Below are 19,611 nucleotides of genomic sequence, written 5' to 3'. Positions count from 1 at the left end.
CCAGATAGGCAATGAAAGGAAGGCTGCGGCGGAAGCCCTCATTAGTCCTTTTGCAAACATTCTTCTTCCCCGGGCTTCACACACACACACACACAAGAAGAGGCTTGTTATATATTCTTTCTTCAACGCCTCTTATTTTGTTTGATGTTCCCTTACACACACACACACACACACACACACACACACACCTCTCCCCGCCGAACACGCCTTTTCTCTCTGACGCTTCACTACAAAACCTACACACACCCCTTGGAACTGCCATTGCTGTGAGATCACCACTTGAAGAACAAGGCGCTCAGTTTGCGCAGCCTGATCTCCACCACAAACACAAATACCCTCTAACCCCGACACACACACACACACTGAGACGTGTTCAAGAAACATACCTCCTTGCTTTTGGAGGACATTCAGGCTACATCTGTCGGCCTTTTTGTAAATCAATCAATCAATCAATCAATGTTTATTTATATAGCCCCAAATCACAAATGTCTCAAAGGACTGCACAAATCATTACGACTACAACATCCTCGGAAGAACCCACAAAAGGGCAAGGAAAACTCACACCCAGTGGGCAGGGAGAATTCACATTCAGTGGGACGCCAGCGACAATGCTGACTATGAGAAACCTTGGAGAGGACCTCAGATGTGGGCAACCCCCCCCCCCCCCTCTAGGGGATCGAAAGCAATGGATGTCGAGCGGGTCTAACATGATACTGTGAAAGTTCAATCCATAGTGGCTCCAAGACAGCAGTGAGAGTCCCGTCCACAGGAAACCATCTCAAGCGGATCAGCAGCGTAGAGATGTAGTCTCCCTCTGGTTTGTAAATTGCGGGTTATAAACGAGGACAATAAGGTTTGCCGTATGGAAAAGTGTGCCGGTTCTCAAACCGTGATGTGGATAACACTGGTGGTAAGCAAGCTGTCAGTGAACATCTGTGAATTAAAATCAAATGTTTGGCAGTATTTGCACATATAAAAATGTACTGATCAAATATTTTTTCTAATGTTGATAGCCAACACAAATTAAAGCATGTGCAATCTGTTTAGTGGAAGCGAAACGTTGATAGTAAGCAGTGCATAGCAAAGTAGTCTTGGGTTGGAACTAGGTGACTAGTGATTTAGGGCTATATAAGTAAACATTGATTGCTTGATTGACTATGGTGATGACGAACAGTACAGCATGAGTAAACATAAGTAGGGATGCACCGATTAATCGGTAACCGAATATATTCGGCCGAATATGGCAAAAAAAAGCCACATTCGGCTTTCGGTGGAATGAGTCAAAAACAAGGCCGAATAGTGGCGTGTGACGCAAGTTTTTGACGCGGTGACGCAATCGACCAACGTGCAGTGACGTTGGGATATGTTGTGTACCTGTATAAGTGTATGAGGTTACAAGCACACACTTATTGAGATTTAGTGGGTCCTCTGTTTACATTATTAGCCTGTTGTGTAGGCTACCTGTATAAGTGTATGAGGTTACAAGCACACACTTAATTGAGATTTACTTGAGCCTTCTGTTTACATTATTAACATATCTACTGTGGCTAAGCAGACTTTTGCTAAAATGACAATAATTCATTTGTTGTGGGTTTATCCACTTTAATGCACTTTATTTTTTTTGGAATGCATGTTTTGTTTGAAGGCCTAATATAAATGAAAAACTTTGTGCTTTTTTTGAAAAGCAAAGGCTACTGGAATATTAAAAAAATGTCAAAATTCAATAAAAAATTACTTTATTTGAAATACATGTCTAAATATGTATTCTAGGCTATTTATGCAATATTAAAAAAAATTGTGAAAAACTGCATTCATTATTCGGTATTCGCCCTTCGGCCAAGCGTTTAAATTTTATTCGGCTTTGGCCACAAATTTTCATTTCGGTGCATCCCTAGTTGATAGTAAGCAGTGCATAGCAAAGTAGTCTTGGTTTGGAACTAGGTGACTACAGCATGAGTAAACATAAGATATACCGTATTTCCTTGAATTTCCGCCGGGGCGCTCATTAATTTAAAACCTCTTCTCACTCCGGCACTTACCAAAGGCATGCGGTAAATTTAGGTCTGCGCTTATAAATTTGAGTGTGATGTAAGGATACCATCATGAAAAGCACATTTAATAAAAAACATGTGTTATTATGGTTTAACTTTACTTATAAATGAAGTCCATGCGCAGCTCCTTCTGGTCAAAAGCATCGATAACTTGTTTATAGAAGTCTTCCTTATCTTTCTTCAGTTTTAAAAGTCTCTCCGTCTCGATGGAGATCTTCCTTTATTACCTCCTGCTTCGATTGGAAGTCAAGTTTAGAAAACTGTTTTATTTTAGATATGTAATCCTCCATGTTAAAAGTGCAAGCGAGAGGAAAAAATATACGATCGCTGCTCACTCTTGCTGCTTGTTGTCACTTTTTCTGCAGCCGAGTAGTCGCAAGAAGGATCACTAGCGCCCTCTACCACCAGGAGGCGGGAGTCATTTAATGACTCATATTTGACACACGCAGCTATGGTATATTAATAAAACATAGCTGCTTACTATCCTTTTTAGCATATTCAATAGCTTGGACCTTAAATCCTACTGAATAGCTCTTAATCTTCTTCCTTTTATGCAATTTTCAGATTATTGAAATTAGCCTCCTCCATTTTGAAAATGATGACAGGTGAAGTGTCATTCGCGACGTGACGAGTTTGACCCGGTGGAAATTCTAGGAATATGCTAATTATTTTGCGAAACGGGTTTGACACGGCGGAAATTCTAGACATGCGCTAATAAAAATAATATTTTGCGAAACAAGGTTGACCCGGCGTTAATCCTGAGCCGGCGGTAATGCTAAGCATGCGCTAATTATTTTGCAAAGGAGTTTGACCCGTCAGTAATTCTCGGCAGGCGCATACTATATACCCGGCGGCAATTCAAGGAAATAGGGTATACTCATTACACACAACAAAGTCCAAGCCTGCAATTGGAACACTCACCTATGAAATGTCCCACTGCTCAAACATGTAGATGTACTTTTAGCTCTGGAGTTAGAAGCTGTTGTCCACTGTCAACCTTTATAAACAAGGTGCATGGGGGGTGGGGGGTCAATCACTTTTTCTTCAGGCGAGCTACTTTTCAATGTACCAAGTGTAGGGGATCTACCTCATTCATATACATCATTTATATTGATTTATTTATGAAAGGGAGGTGAACAAGTGAAAGGTGTTTGATGATAATACAAGCATGTTTAACATTCCTTTCTTTCATGAAGACAAGAATATAAGTTGGTATGATTGTGATGACTTGCATTGATTGGAATCAGACAGTAGTGATGATAACCTCCACATTTTCACATGGAGGAGAAAAAAACCTCATGAGAGTTTGTCCAGCTTCCATACTCCTTTTTATGCACCTTACATGAAATACATTGGCGGCAAACTCCCTAGCTTGCTAGCTTTCGGAGACTCTTATTTTGTTAGCGCAGGCAGGATGAAGCAGGGCTTTTATTGTGAAGACAGGAACCGTGCGGTCGGTCTTTAAAGTTTTGACGGCAAGTTCGCCGCAAGAGTATGTTGACATAAAAAGTGCCTTCCTGTCGGTCATTTTTTCTTAACCTCATAAGGCCCAAGCTGTTTGTTTACATGCTTTTTTATTGCTCTTTGCTATTTGGGCTTATTTGACTCTAAATAGAATACAAACTAAGAATCATCTTTAGATATGATGTACTTAGTCCATAAGTACACAAACGTGTACTTCATGTTTAGTGACATGCTAATTCTTATTTTTACACTTTTCCCCAAATTCCATTGTATGTTATACTCTTCTGACACCACCAGATGGCAGTATAAGTGTCCACATAAGCGGCCATAAGACCCTAATTCAGTAGTGTACACCAGTGGTCCCCAACCTTTTTTTATCCGCGGACCGGTCAACGCTTAATAATTTGTCCCGCGGCCCGGCGGGGGGTCCTTATTTTTTATTATTATTTAAAAAAAAAAAAAAAAATTCTTTGTTCTTTTTCATGAGAAAGGGACGTTTTTGTCATGAAAAAGGGAGGTTTTTGTGGTTGGTGCACTAATTGTAAGTGTATATTGTGTTTTTTATGTTGATTTAATTAAAAAAAAAAAAAAAAAGTTTATTTTTTTAATTTTTTTTTTTTATAAAAAATTCTTCTGCGGCCCGGTACCAATCGGGCCGCGGCCCGGTGGTTGGAGACCACTGGTGTACAGCATTTTGGAAATAAGAGCTAAAAGGTGCTGTCCACGCATGTGGCCACTGAGCTTTAGAGGTTTTTAACAATGATCTGGCAGCAGCCAGCGTCATTTTAAAAGACGCTCGGGTGCTGTGATTGTCAATCAAGTGACGTCTTGGTAAAGATTGATGATTGCTCTTTTTTAGATCTATTTTTTGAATGCCTGGCTGGCGTTGGACCGACACACCCTCCGCCATCCACATAATGGCCACCTCTGGCGTAATTCTATCATTTGCATCGTTGGAGATCATGCATATATTTTCTTTAAAAAGGAAAAAAAAAAGTTATACATAAATTTAGAAAGACGTCTGTGCTTTTGGTAATTAGTATTAACATATTTTCTTATGATGTAATTTTGCTCTATTTTTGTACATTGTTACACAGGCTGGATTTTGTTGGAAACTGTTCAAGTTTCTAGAGACTTCTCCAATCCTGTTAGGGACTTTTTCTTTATTTAAAAACAAACCACTAGCAACAAATCGTGCAGCTTTTTCTGGTGTTATCGGGGACTGTACTAGTGTTTGAAGACTCTTTACTTTTGCCCTGCCATGTCCCCACAGAGCAATGTCACACCTTCTGTCTTTAATATCTGCACATTTGTGGCCAAATTTTCGGTGCATCATTAGTCAATAGCGAGCAAATAATTGGCTATATATCCATTCCTACAATGTACTGCCACGTTAGGGGAAAAAACGTAGATTGTAGGGTGTGGTGGCGTTTATTTTTGAATGTCCAATTACATGTCGGGGAAACCCTGACCTTGATCTGTTCTGGAGATCTTAAACTGCGAGTTAATGACCAGGAATGATCCCAGGAGGTGCAAGTTCCCTGTATCAGACTTTAGATCCTCGTAGTTGTGTTGCCACTTTGCAGTTTGGCATCAAACTTAATTACTATATTTTTCGGACGATAGAGAGCGCCGGTTTATAAGCAGCACCCACTACATTTTAGAGGAAAACATTTTTTTTTCCATATATTAGTTGCACCAGGCTATAAGTCGTAGTTGTGAAATTAGTTATTTGCACCTAAATTTATTTACACCTTTATTTACATACCTTAATTGTTTCCAAACAGTGTCTGTAACATGGCAGTAAAACGGCTGGTCAAACAAAACAGTTATCATTGCGGACCCACAACATGGGGAAGCTATCTCTGCAGCCAGCTGAACAGACTCAGGAACTCCACGGTGACGATTTTGTGAATTTACTAAGGAATTTGTAAAACTGAAACAGTATTAAAAGAATGGCATTGTAAGTTAATATTGGTATTAAGTGTTAGCATATTAGCTAATGTAAACAATGCTAGATGATAGCATGTGCAAATATGCATAAAAACACTCCTACAGACATCAGACATGGGACGGTTTAGTAAGTCAGAATTGTTTTAGTTATATTGTAAAACCTACAGACGCTGCTTGGAGTGATGAATGAAGAATCCCTTCCAGTAGAAACGCTATGGACGACTTAGAAGACAGAACAGCAATTGTACTTCCAGTTCAAATCTTTAAACAGAAGAGTACTGCAGTATCTGTAGTGAGCGAATAAAACGTGACGCTGTAGCACAAACAGTAGCATATTTTTTTCTGTGTATTTGCTTGTTTTTGTGTTTACTGTGTCCATTATGGCTGTCGGTAAAGAAAAATCCCTAAATTTGCTGCACCGTTTTATTAGCCACAGGTTGCAAAGCGTAGGAAAAAAGTAGCGACTTATAGTGTGTAATTTACGGTTGTTAGCTAGTAGCGAGTGAGGTTGTGTTCTCCAGTCAGTTGTATTTTAAGGAATCCTAATCGTACCAAGAGCGCTTTTACCCAGGTGGTCTGGACTTGTTGGTTTAGGTTAGTTGATGACAAAGGTAGAAAACTCTATGCTGTATTTCTTTAGTCAGAGTCCAGCATTATGCAACACACCAATGGCAGCGGACGCTGGTTATCCGGAGCAGTGTTTTTCAACCGTTTTTGAGCCAAGGCACATTTTCTGCATTGAAAAAATGTGGAGGCACACCACCAGCACAAATCAATGAAAAATGAAACGCAGTTGACAGTAAAAAGTCGTCGTCGCAATTGTTGGATATGACTTTGAAAGCATAACCAAGCATGCATCACTATAGCTCTTGTCTCAAAGCACTGTATTTTTCAGAGTATAAGTCGCTCCGGAGTATAAGTCGCACCTGCCGAAAATGCATAATAAAGAAGGAAAAAAATATATATAAGTCGCACTGGAGTATAAGTCGCATTTTTGGGGGAAATTTACTGGATAAAATCCAACAGCAAGAATAGACATTTGAAAGGCAATTTAAAATAAATAAAGAATAGTGAACAACAGGCTGAATAAGTGTACGTTATATGAGGCATAAATAAGCAACTGCTATGTTAACCTAACACAGGGGTCGGGAACCTTTTTGGCTGAGAGAGCCAAGAAGCCAAATATTTTAAAATGTATTTCCCTAAGAGCCATAAAATATTTTTTTTAACACTGAACACAACTAAACGCGTGCATTTTTAAGTAAGACCAACATTTCCAGAGTATAATAAGTCTCTTATTCTTTGTAATAACATTGTTAATCTGAACTGTGGAGGGGGTGTGGCCTGCGGGCCTGCAGCAAAGCGGGATGTTGCCAGGACCGGCCTCGACCGGCCAGCGACAGGTGCGTGGACGGCCCACCTGGGCCTTTTTATCTAATCACCCTGTCACTCTGTTATAAGCAGCAGCCAGGAGGAGAGACAGTTTTGGGGCTGGAGCCAGAGCGCGAGTGAGGACGAAAGAGAAAAAGACAATTGCTGTTAAGCAACTGAGAGAAAAATCAAATAAAACAATATTGTAACCCTAAAACAGGCTCTTGGTGGTCTGAAGAACCCCCAGGAGGGCAAGCCCCACTTTAACCAATAATAAATAAATTACTTCTTACCATTAACGCAACTTCTTGAACATAAAAATGCATGAGAATGTTTTATATTTTGAACGTTGTTTTTAACACTGTGATTACAAGTGGAATTATTCATTACTTATCGTGTTAAGCAATGTCAGCTCAGATTTATCCGAGAGCCAGATGCAGTCATCAAAAGAGCCACATCTGGCTCTAGAGCCATAGGTTCCCTAACCCTGACCTAACATATTATGGTAAGAGTCATTCAAATAACTATGTTGGGCGGCATGGCGTAGTGGGTAGAGCGGCCGTGCCAGAAATCTGGGGGTTGCGGGTTTGCTTCCCACCTATGGACATCAAAGTCGCTGCCGTTGTGTCCTTGGGCAGGACACTTCACCCTTTGCCCCCGGTGCCGCTCACACCGGTGAATGAATGATGAATGAATGATAGGTGGTGGTTGGAGCCACGCTTCCGTCAGTCTACCCCAGGGCAGCTGTGGCTACAGAAGTAGCTTACCACCACCAGGTGTGAATGAATGATGGGTTCCCACTTCTCTGTGAGCGCTTTAAGTATATAACAATAGAAAAGCGCGATATAAATCTAATCCATTATTATTATTATTATTATTATAACATATAGAACATGCTATACCTTTACCAAACAATCTCTCACTCCTAATCCATAAATCCCATGAAATCTTATACGTCTAGTCTCTTACGTGAAGGAGCTACATAATATTATTTGATCATTTACGGCAGTGGTCCTCAAATGGGGGTACTTGAAGGTATGCCAAGGGGTACGTGAGATTTTTTTGAAATATTCTAATAAAAGCAACAATCAAATAATCCTTTATAAATATATTTATTGAATAATATGTCAATAAAATATGAATGTAAGTTCATAAAGTGTGAAAAGAAATGCAACAATGCAATATTCAGTGTTCACAGCTGGATTTTTTGTGGACATCTTCCATAAATATTGATGTTAAAGATTTCTTTTTTTGTGAAGAAATGTTTAGACTGATGTTGATGAATCCAGATGGATCTCTATTACAATCCGCAAAGAGGGCACTTTAAGTTGATGATTACTTCTATGTGGAGAAATCTGCATTTATAATTGAATCACTTGTTTATTTTTCAACAAGTTTTTGTTATTTTTAGATCTTTCTTTCCCAAATAGTTCAAGAAAGACCACTACAAATGAGCAATATTTTGCACTGTTATACAATTTAATAAATCAGAAACTGATGACATAGTGCTGTATTTTACGTCTTTATCTCTCTGATTGGGGGGTACTTGAATTAAAAACATGTTCACAGGGGGTACATCACTGAAAAAAGGTTGAGAACCACTGCTTTACGGTAATGTGTTAATGATTTCAAACACATAAGTCGCTCCTGAGTATAAGTCGCACCCCCGGCCAAACTATGAAAAAAAACTGCGACTTATAGTCCGAAAAGTATGGTAGGTGTACTATTTTGGTGGCTTTTTCTCTTTTTTTTGGTATTTTCCTGTTGCAGTTTCATGTTTTCCTTTGAGCGATATTTCTACTTTGTTTTAGCAATCAAAAATATTTCAGTTGTTTGTATCCTTCTTTGTGGGGACATTGTTGATTGTCATGTCATGTTCGGATGTACATTGTGGACGCCGTCTTTGCTCCGCAGGAAGTCTTTGCTGTCGTCCAGCATTCTGTCTTTGTTTACTTCGTAGCTGGTTCAGCTTTAGTTTCGTTCCTCATAGCCTTCCCTAACCTTCAATGCCTTTTTTAGGGACACTTACCTTTTGTTTAGTTTTGGTTTATTAACTTGGGTTCGATCGAACCCTAGGGGTTCGGTGAGTCGGCATCAGGGGTTCGGCGGCGGTCAAAACACACTCGACTCATCGTGTAAATAAAAACTTCTCCCTATCGGCGTATTACGGATACGGCAACAGCAGAAGTCACACTGATTTGCAGGTGTGTCATTTGTTGTGAGGTTATGCACTGTGCTGTTTTTGTTCTTTGATAAGGTGACGTTCATGCACGGTTCATTTTGTGCACCAGTAAAAAAAAAAAACATGGTAACACATTAGTATGGGGAACATATTCACCATTAATTAGTTGCTTTTTAACATGCAAATTATCAACATATTGGCTCTTAACTAGTCATTATTAAATATGCCTTTTTCGACATGGCCTCATTTTAACCCTAACCCTGTAACCCTGTCCCTAACCCTGACCAAATAACTCTAAATTGATTCTTTGTTACTTAGAGTATGTTCTCCATACTAAAGTGTTACCAAAAACATATAACTTTGCCTTGAATTTGAAAAAAAAACACATTTTATTTTTCACTAAAAAGTGTTCGGTGAATGCGCATGTGAAACTAATGGGGTTCAGTACCTCCAACAAGGTTAAGAACCACTGGTTTAAGCATTAGACACCTTTTTACCTGCACACTGCCTCCCGCTGTTTCCGACATCTACAAAGCAATTAGCTACCGGCTGCCACCTACTGATATGGAAGAGTATTACACGGTTACTCTGCCAAGCTCCAGACAGCACCGACACTCAACAACAACACATCGGGCGGTATAGCTCGGTTGGTAGAGCGGCCGTGCCAGCAACTTGAGTATGCAGGTTCGATTCCCGCTTCCGCCATCCTAGTCACTGCCGTTGTGTCCTTGGGCAAGACACTTTACCCACCTGCTCCCAGTGCCACCCACACTGGATTAAATGTAACTTAGATATTGGGTTTCACTATGTAAAGCGCTTTGAGTCACTAGAGAAAAGCGCTATATAAATATAATTCACTTCACTTCACATCATTTGCAGACTATAATTACTGGTTTGCAAAGAATATTTTTAACCCAAATAGGTGAAATTACATAATCTCCCAGTGGTTGAAAAACACTGATCTGCAGGATGCACTAAAGCAGTGTTTTTCAACCTTTTCTAAACCAAAGCACATTTTTTTTCATTGAAAAAGTCCCGAGGCACACCACCAGCAGAAAACATTAAAAAATGAAACTCTGGAACCGATATTGACGGTAAAAAGTAGTTCTCACAATTGTTGGATATGAATTCAAACCATAACCAAGCAAGCATCACTATAGCTCTTGTCTCAAAGTACGTGTGCTGTCACTACCTGTCACATCACGCCCTAACTTCTTTTGAGGTTTTTGTTTTTTTTCCTTTGTGTGGTGCTTTAGTTCTTGTCTTGCTTATTTTTTTTGTTGTCATGTCATGTACGGATGTACTTTGTGGACGCCGTCTGCTGCTCCACACGCTGTAAGTCTTTGCTGTCGTCCAGCATTAATTTTTTGTTTACTTTGCAGCCAGTTCAGTTTTAGTTTCGTTCTGCATAGCCTTCCCTAAGCTTCAATGCCTTTTCTTAGCGTCACTCGCCTTTTGTTTATTTTTGGTTTAAGCGTTAAATACCTTTTTACCTGCACACTGCCTCCCGCTGTCGTCTGCATATTATGATCACGACAAACCACGTTTGCCATCTACAAAGAAATTAGCTACCTGCTGTCACCTACTGATATGGAAAAGTATTGCACAGTTACTCTGCCAAGCTCTAGACCAGGGGTGTCGAACGTACAGTTTTATCCGGCCCGCGGGATGAGTATAACAATTGGTCGACATTTTTGAATGAAAGAAACTGCTGTTCTAAATGTGTCCACTGGATGCCAATAGCAAATATTTGTATCTCTGTAGATGCTACATCTGTAAAAAAAAAGAAATATACCACATGATGTTAATGCACCAGTTGTGGAAAATGAGCAAAGTACATAAATAACTTGCTTTAATTCGATTTTGATATTATTTTTTTATTTTTGATAGATTGAAAAATAACACCAATGAGTTGACTGATGAACATTATCACATAATTTATTCAGAAAGAATAAATAAATAAAAAATATAATACAAACATGTAAGTGTAAAAAAAAAAAAAACAACATTATGATTTTTACATTTTCAGAATGTGCTTATTTCTATGTTTAAACAAAGAAAACAATCTGAAGTTGTCTTTATTTTTAAGTTATCGTGCCATGATTTTACCAGTCCGGTCCACTTGAGAGTACATTTTTCTCCATGTGGCCCCCCATCTAAAATGAGTTTGACACCCCTGCTCTAAACAAATAACAGAGCATATGACGCCAAAACGGCAATTGCAACAAAAAGACAATATTATCATATAAATTATTCAGAAAGTATAAATAACGACAAAAAAAGATAGCGTAGAATTAACCGCAACATCTAAGTGTAAATAACCCCGACAAAATTATGATTTGTACATTTTCAGATTGTGCTTGTTCTATTTTCAAACAAAGAAAACAATCTGAAGTTTTCTTTATTTTTAAGTTATCGTGCCATGATTTTACCAGTCCGGCCCACTTGGGAGTAGATTTTTTTTCCATGTGGCCCCCCATCTAAAATGAGTTTGACACCCCTGCTCTAAACAAATAACAGAGCATATGACGCCAAAACGGCAATTGCAACAAAAAGACAATATTATCATATAAATTATTCAGAAAGTATAAATAACGACAAAAAAAGATAGCGTAGAATTAACCGCAACATCTAAGTGTAAATAACCCCGACAAAATTATGATTTGTACATTTTCAGATTGGGCTTGTTCTATTTTCAAACAAAGAAAACAATCTGAAGTTTTCTTTATTTTTAAGTTATCGTGCCGTGATTTTACCAGTCCGGCCCACTTGGGAGTAGATTTTTTTCCATGTGGCCCCCCATCTAAAATGAGTTTGACACCCCTGCTCTAAACAAATAACAGAGCATATGACGCCAAAACGGCAATTGCAACAAAAAGACAATATTATCATATAAATTATTCAGAAAGTGTAAATAACGACAAAAAAAGATAGCGTACAATTAACCGTAACATCTAAGTGTAAATAACCCCGACAAAATTATGATTTGTACAATTTCAGATTGTGCTTGTTCTATTTTCAAACAAAGAAAACAATCTAAAGTTTTCTTTATTTTTAAGTTATCGTGCCGTGATTTTACCAGTCCGGCCCACTTGGGAGTAGATTTTTTTTCCATGTGGCCCCCCATCTAAAATGAGTTTGACACCCCTGCTCTAAACAAATAACAGAGCATATGACGCCAAAACGGCAATTGCAACAAAAAGACAATATTATCATATAAATTATTCAGAAAGTATAAATAACGACAAAAAAAGATAGCGTAGAATTAACCGCAACATCTAAGTGTAAATAACCCCGACAAAATTATGATTTGTACATTTTCAGATTGGGCTTGTTCTATTTTCAAACAAAGAAAACAATCTGAAGTTGTCTTTATTTTTAAGTTATCGTGCCGTGATTTTACCAGTCCGGCCCACTTGGGTGTAGATTTTTTTCCATGTGGCCCCCCATCTAAAATGAGTTTGACACCCCTGCTCTAAACAAATAACAGAGCATATGACGCCAAAACGGCAATTGCAAAAAAAAAAAAAAATATTATCATATAAATTATTCAGAAAGTATAAATAACGACAAAAAAAGATAGCGTAGAATTAACCGCAACATCTAAGTGTAAATAACCCCGACAAAATTATGATTTGTACATTTTCAGATTGTGCTTGTTCTATTTTCAAACAAAGAAAACAATCTGAAGTTTTCTTTATTTTTAAGTTATCGTGCCGTGATTTTACCAGTCCGGCCCACTTGGGTGTAGATTTTTTTCCATGTGGCCCCCCATCTAAAATGAGTTTGACACCCCTGCTCTAAACAAATAACAGAGCATATGACGCCAAAACGGCAATTGCAACAAAAAGACAATATTATCATATAAATTATTCAGAAAGTATAAATAACGACAAAAAAAGATAGCGTAGAATTAACCGCAACATCTAAGTGTAAATAACCCCGACAAAATTATGATTTGTACATTTTCAGATTGTGCTTGTTCTATTTTCAAACAAAGAAAACAATCTGAAGTTTTCTTTATTTTTAAGTTATCGTGCCGTGATTTTACCAGTCCGGCCCACTTGGGAGTAGATTTTTTTTCCATGTGGCCCCCCATCTAAAATGAGTTTGACACCCCTGCTCTAAACAAATAACAGAGCATATGACGCCAAAACGGCAATTGCAACAAAAAGACAATATTATCATATAAATTATTCAGAAAGTATAAATAACGACAAAAAAAGATAGCGTAGAATTAACCGCAACATCTAAGTGTAAATAACCCCGACAAAATTATGATTAGTACATTTTCAGATTGTGCTTGTTCTATTTTCAAACAAAGAAAACAATCTGAAGTTTTCTTTATTTTTAAGTTATCGTGCCGTGATTTTACCAGTCCGGCCCACTTGGGAGTAGATTTTTTTCCATGTGGCCCCCCATCTAAAATGAGTTTGACACCCCTGCTCTAAACAAATAACAGAGCATATGACGCCAAAACGGCAATTGCAACAAAAAGCCAATACTATCATATAAATGATTCAGAAAGTGTAAATAACGACAAAAAAAGATAGCGTAGAATTAACCGCAACATCTAAGTGTAAATAACCCCGACAAAATTATGATTTGTACATTTTCAGATTGTGCTTGTTCTATTTTCAAACAAAGAAAACAATCTGAAGTTTTCTTTATTTTTAAGTTATCGTGCCGTGATTTTACCAGTCCGGCCCACTTGGGAGTAGATTTTTTTCCATGTGGCCCCCCATCTAAAATGAATTTGACACCCCTGCTCTAAACAAATAACAGAGCATATGACGCCAAAACGGCAATTGCAACAAAAAGACAATATTATCATATAAATTATTCAGAAAGTATAAATAACGACAAAAAAAGATAGCGTAGAATTAACCGCAACATCTAAGTGTAAATAACCCCGACAAAATTATGATTAGTACATTTTCAGATTGTGCTTGTTCTATTTTCAAACAAAGAAAACAATCTGAAGTTTTCTTTATTTTTAAGTTATCGTGCCGTGATTTTACCAGTCCGGCCCACTTGGGAGTAGATTTTTTTCCATGTGGCCCCCCATCTAAAATGAGTTTGACACCCCTGCTCTAAACAAATAACAGAGCATATGACGCCAAAACGGCAATTGCAACAAAAAGACAATATTATCATATAAATGATTCAGAAAGTATAAATAACGACAAAAAAAGATAGCGTAGAATTAACCGCAACATCTAAGTGTAAATAACCCCGACAAAATTATGATTTGTACATTTGGTACTCCGGCTTCCTCCCACTTCCAAAGACATGCACCTGGGGATAGGTTGATTGGCAACACTAAATAGGCCCTAGTGTGTGAATCTGAGTGTGAATGTTGTCTGTCTATCTGTGTTGGCCCTGCGATGAGGTGGCGACTTGTCCAGGGTGTACCCTGCCTTCCGCCCGATTGTAGCTGAGATAGGCGCCAGCGCCCCCCGCGACCCCGAAAGGGAATAAGCGGTAGAAAATGGATGGATGGACATTTTCAGATTGTGCTTGTTCTATTTTCAAACAAAGAAAACAATCTGAAGTTTTCTTTATTTTTAAGTTATCGTGCCGTGATTTTACCAGTCCGGCCCACTTGGGTGTAGATTTTTTTCCATGTGGCCCCCCATCTAAAATGAGTTTGACAGCCCTGATCTAGACAGCAGAGACATTCAATAACTGTCAATCATTTGCGGATTATAATTGCTGGTTTGCAAAAATTATTTTTAACCCAAAGAGGTGGAAATACATGATCTCCCACGGCACACCAGCCTGTATCCACTGGTTGAAAAACACTGCACTAAAGCACCCTTAAAGTCCCATGAATAAGTCTTAAAGCGTCCCTCTCAAAGTGTACTGTCACAGCCAAACAGGAGGGTAAAACGGGCAATTGTGCCGTAGATCACAGACTTAATGTCCTGGCGGGCAGACATTAGCGTGCTGGTCATGTACGCCTGCTTCTTCTTCTTCTTCTGTCAGGCGCTTGAGTGCATTGATTCTGTAGTCTTGAGGTGGCAGGCCTGTTCTTGATCCAGAAAAGAAGGGCCACCGTCACTACTGATTCTACACGCTATTTGAAGAGGATCGGGTTCTAATTCAAACCTTAAATGGACACCGCCTGCTGGGAGAAGGGACTAAAACATGTTATCCTGCTTTTGTCCAGCCAGACAGTATGGCAGCTTGTCTCTAAAGTTTGCACAAAAAACACATCAAGGGTTGGCCCCCCCCTCGGAGGACAATGAAGTATAAATTCAAACACGGTTGTCTCAAAGCTTCTTTTTTTTCCCCCGGCGGCAGCAATAGCAGTGGCAAGTTCTATTGAAACTCTCCTTTTTGTGGGGTGGACTGGACCGGATAAGAGCTGCCACCGACACAAGGAATTGTGGCAAAGCATGCAACTAGGGGTTGTACTCTGTACCGCGACTACAAACCCTGTTTCCATATGAGTTGAGAAATTGTGTTGGATGTAAAAATAAACGGAATACAATGATTTGCAAATCCTTTTCAAGCCATATTCAGTTGAATATGCTACAAAGACAACATATTTGATTTTCAAACTCATAAACATTTTTTTTTGTGCAAATAATCATTAACTTTAGAATTTGTTCCAGCAACACGTGACTAAGAAGTTAGGGAAAGGTGGCAATAGATACTGATAAAGTTGAGGAGTGCTCATCAAACACTTATTTGGAACATCCCACAGGTGTGCAGGCTAATTGGGAACAGGTGGGTGCCATGATTGGGTATAAAAACAGCTTCCCAAAAAATGCTCAGTCTTTCACAAGAAAGGATGGGGCGAGGTACACCCCTTTGTCCACAACTGCGTGAGCAAATAGTCAAACAGTTTAAGAACAACGTTTCTCAAAGTGCAATTGCAGGAAATTTAGGGATTTCAACATCTACGCTCCATAATATCATCAAAAGGTTCAGAGAATCTGGAGAAATCACTCCACGTAAGCGGCATGGCCGGAAACCAACATTGAATGACCGTGACCTTCCATCCCTCGGACGGCACTGTATCAAAAACCGACATCAATCTCTAAAGGATATCACCACATGGGCTCAGGATAACTTCAGAAAACCACTGTCACTAAATACAGTTGCTTGCTACATCTGTAAGTGCAAGTTAAAGCTTTACTATGCAACGCGAAAGCCATTTATCAACAACATCCAAAAACGCCGCTGGCTTCTCTGGGCCCGAGATCATCTAAGATGGACTGATGCAAAGTGGAAAAGTGTTCTGTGGTCTGACGAGTCCACATTTCTAATTGTTTTTGGAAATATTCGACATCGCGTCATCCGGACCAAAGGGGAAGCGAACCATCCAGACTGTTATCGACGCAAAGTTCAAAAGCCAGCATGTGTGATGGTATGGGGGTGCATTAGTGGCCAAGGCATGGGTAACTTACACATCTGTGAAGGCACCATTAATGCTGAAAGGTACAAACAGGTTTTGGGAAAACATGTGCTGCCATCTAAGCACCGTCTTTTTCATGGACGCCCCTGCTTATTTCAGGAAAAGACAATGTCAAGCCACATTCAGCACGTGTTACAACAGAAAAAAGAGTGCGGGTACTTTCCTGGCCCGCCTGCAGTCCAGACCTGTCTCCCATGGAAAATGTGTGGCGCATTCTGAAGCGTAAAATACGACAGCGGAGACCCCGGACTGTTGAACGACTGAAGCTCTACATAAAACAAGAATGGTAAAGAATTCCACTTTTAAAGCTTCAAGAATTAGTTTCCTCAGTTCCCAAACGTTTATTGAGTGTTGTTAAAAGAAAAGGTGATGTAACACAGTGGTGAACATGCCCTTTCCCAACTACTTTGGCACGTGTTGCAGCCATGAAATTCTAAATTTGTTATCATTTGCAAAAAAAAAAAAAAAATTATGAGTTTGAACATCAAGTATCTTGTCTTTGTAGTGCATTCAACTGAATATGGGTTGAAAAGGATTTGCAAATCATTGTATTCTGTTTATATTTACATCTAACACAATTTCTCAACTCATATGGAAACAGGGTTTGTAGGTGTGATTGTCAGAGCGCTTGCTGAACTTTCACCCGACCGGTTTTTTGCATCCTCTGTGCCGTTTTGGGTCTCAGGTGTCATTAGACGGTGCAGGTGTACTCATTGAAGTGTGAGGCTCAGTTGTTGTGCGCGGCGTCCCCTGTGCATGCATCTGATGCAAGTTTTAATATACTGAACGGCAGACATAATGCTAACAATGTCGGCATGGCGCCGAGGCAATCGTCTGCACGCACACACCCCGCGTGACCTGCTTGCCAGTTGTAACTTCAGTGAAGTAAAAGTGCTGCGAGGAAAGAAAGTTATCACTAAATAAAGAGAGCAATTGTGTTTTGTCTGCTCCCAATTCCGCACGATCTCGAGTTACTTTCATTTTAATCATTTGATCAAAGCTTATCTTTTGTTCACGCTGTCTTTTCTCTCCTCTTCCTCAGATGAAGAGAAAGTTGGACCATGGCCCCGAGGTCCGATCTTTCCCTTCCGGAAAAAAGCCCTGCAAAGGTCCCGAGTACCCAAGGTGAGTTCCTCCACGCCACGCGAGTGACGGTGCTCCTCCCACGCCCTCCGGCATCAAAAGGCCTAGAATTAAAAATGTATTCAAAAGTGGAATGGGGGGAAAAAAAAGGGAGCAAATCAAAGATGCTATCTTGGGTGGCTTCAAACGGAACGATGCTCCTCACCCGCCCCCTTCCCATGAATACGTAATGCACATGTTGCCACATTAAAATTCACTCTCAACACGGGCACTTAAGTGTAAATGTCGCCTTGTAAGCGGCTGTGTATCAGCATCCTCACCATTAAATATTCATCCATAATGAAATAGAGCCGCCGCTGTCAGATCACACCCTCTCCTGGATCACCAGCACACTTGGGACTTTGTCTTCACGGCACAGTGTGCTGGGCATTCATCCGCACATGAGTGAAGGAAATAAGGACCATACATGCTGCATTTTTAATTTCACAGTGTGGAAGAAGATTTCTATTGGAAGCTATATACAAACCCTAAAAGCAGTGACATTGGCATGTTGTGTACTTTGTAAATAAAAATAATACAATGATTTGCTAATCCTTTAAAGGGGAACATTATCTGCAGACCTATGTAAGCGTCAATATATACCTTGATGTTGCAGAAAAAAGATCATATATTTTTTTTAACCGATTTCCGAACTCTAAATGGGTGAATTTTGGCGAATTAAACGCCTTTCTGTTTATCGCGCTGGAGGCGATGACGTCAGAATGTGACGTCGCCGAGGTAACACAGCCACCATTTTCATTTTCAACACATTACAAACACCGGGTCTCAGCTCTGTTATTTTACGTTTTTTCGACTATTTTTTTGGAACCTTGGAGACATCATGCCTCGTCGGTGTGTTGTCGGAGGGTGTAACAACACTAACAGGGAGGGATTCAAGTTGCACCACTTGCAAGAAATCTGCCGCCAGACCCCCATTGAATGTGCCAGAGTGTCTCCACATTTGACCGGCGATGCTAAGGCAGACATGGCACAGAGATGTATGGATAACCTGCAGATGCATTTGCAACGATAGTCAACGAAATCACAAAGGTGAGTTTTGTTGATGTTGACTGCCAGCTAATCGATGCTAACATGCTACGCTAATCGATGCTAACATGCTATTTACCGGCGGTGCTAAAGCAGACATGGCACAGAGATGTATGGATAACCTGTAGATGCATTTGCAACGATTAAGTCAACGAAATCACTAACGTGAGTTTTGTTGATGTTGACTTATTTGCTAATCAGACATACTTGGTCGCGGCGTGACTACCAGTTAATCGATGCTAATATGCTACGCTAATTGACGCTAACATGCTATTTACCGGCGGTGCTAAAGCAGACATGGCACAGAGATGTATGGATAACCTGCAGATGCATTTGCAACGATAAAGTCAGTGAAATCACAAAGGTGAGTTTTGTTGATGTTGACTGCCAGCTAATCGATGCTAACATGCTACGCTAATTGACGCTAACATGCTATTTACCGGCGGTGCTAAAGCAGACATGGCACAGAGATGTATGGATAACCTGTAGATGCATTTGCAACTATATTACGTTTCCTTCCACCTACATTTAATGCGAAAAAAACACTTACCAATCGACGGATTTAAGTTGCTCCAGTGTCAAAAGATGCAAAAGTCCTGATCGTTTGGTCCGCACATTTTACCGGCGATGCTAACGCAGCTATTCGGCCATGCTATGGCTATGAATAGCGTCAATAGCTATTCGCTCAATAGCTTCAGTTTCTTCTTCAATATTTTCATACTCCAACCATCTGTTTCAATACATGCGTAATCTGTTGAATCGCTTAAGTCGCTGAAATCCGAGTTTGAATCCGAGCTAATGTCGCTATATCTTGCTGTGGTATTCCCATTGTTTGTTTACATTGGCAGCACTGTGTGACGTCACAGGGAAATGAATAGTGGCATCGCAAATAGCGAAAATCAAGCACTTTAACGCTTTTTTTAGGGCTATTCGGAGACCGGTAAAATTTTGAAAAAAAATTCAAAAAATACAGCATGCCACTGGGAATTAATTTT

The 19,611-nt window shown here is 39.7% G+C and overlaps 1 protein-coding gene across 5 annotated transcripts in view; it reads left to right on the top strand.

Moving 5' to 3' along the window:
* The window catches only part of fbxw7 (F-box and WD repeat domain containing 7), a 349,039-nt gene that overhangs the window by 252,908 nt on the left and 76,520 nt on the right, over nt 1-19,611 (top strand). For all 5 annotated transcript variants that reach the window (XM_061881245.1, XM_061881246.1, XM_061881244.1 and 2 more), the window contains one exon: nt 17,490-17,572. In XM_061881245.1, coding sequence (XP_061737229.1) covers nt 17,490-17,572 — 83 coding nt within the window. The remainder of the gene's footprint in view (nt 1-17,489; nt 17,573-19,611) is intronic.

The sequence above is a fragment of the Nerophis ophidion genome, linkage group LG20, assembly GCF_033978795.1.
Source record: "Nerophis ophidion isolate RoL-2023_Sa linkage group LG20, RoL_Noph_v1.0, whole genome shotgun sequence".
Classification (NCBI taxonomy): domain Eukaryota; kingdom Metazoa; phylum Chordata; class Actinopteri; order Syngnathiformes; family Syngnathidae; genus Nerophis; species Nerophis ophidion.
The sequence above is the reverse complement of the archived record's forward strand: the minus strand, read 5'-3'. Positions and strand labels throughout refer to the sequence as shown.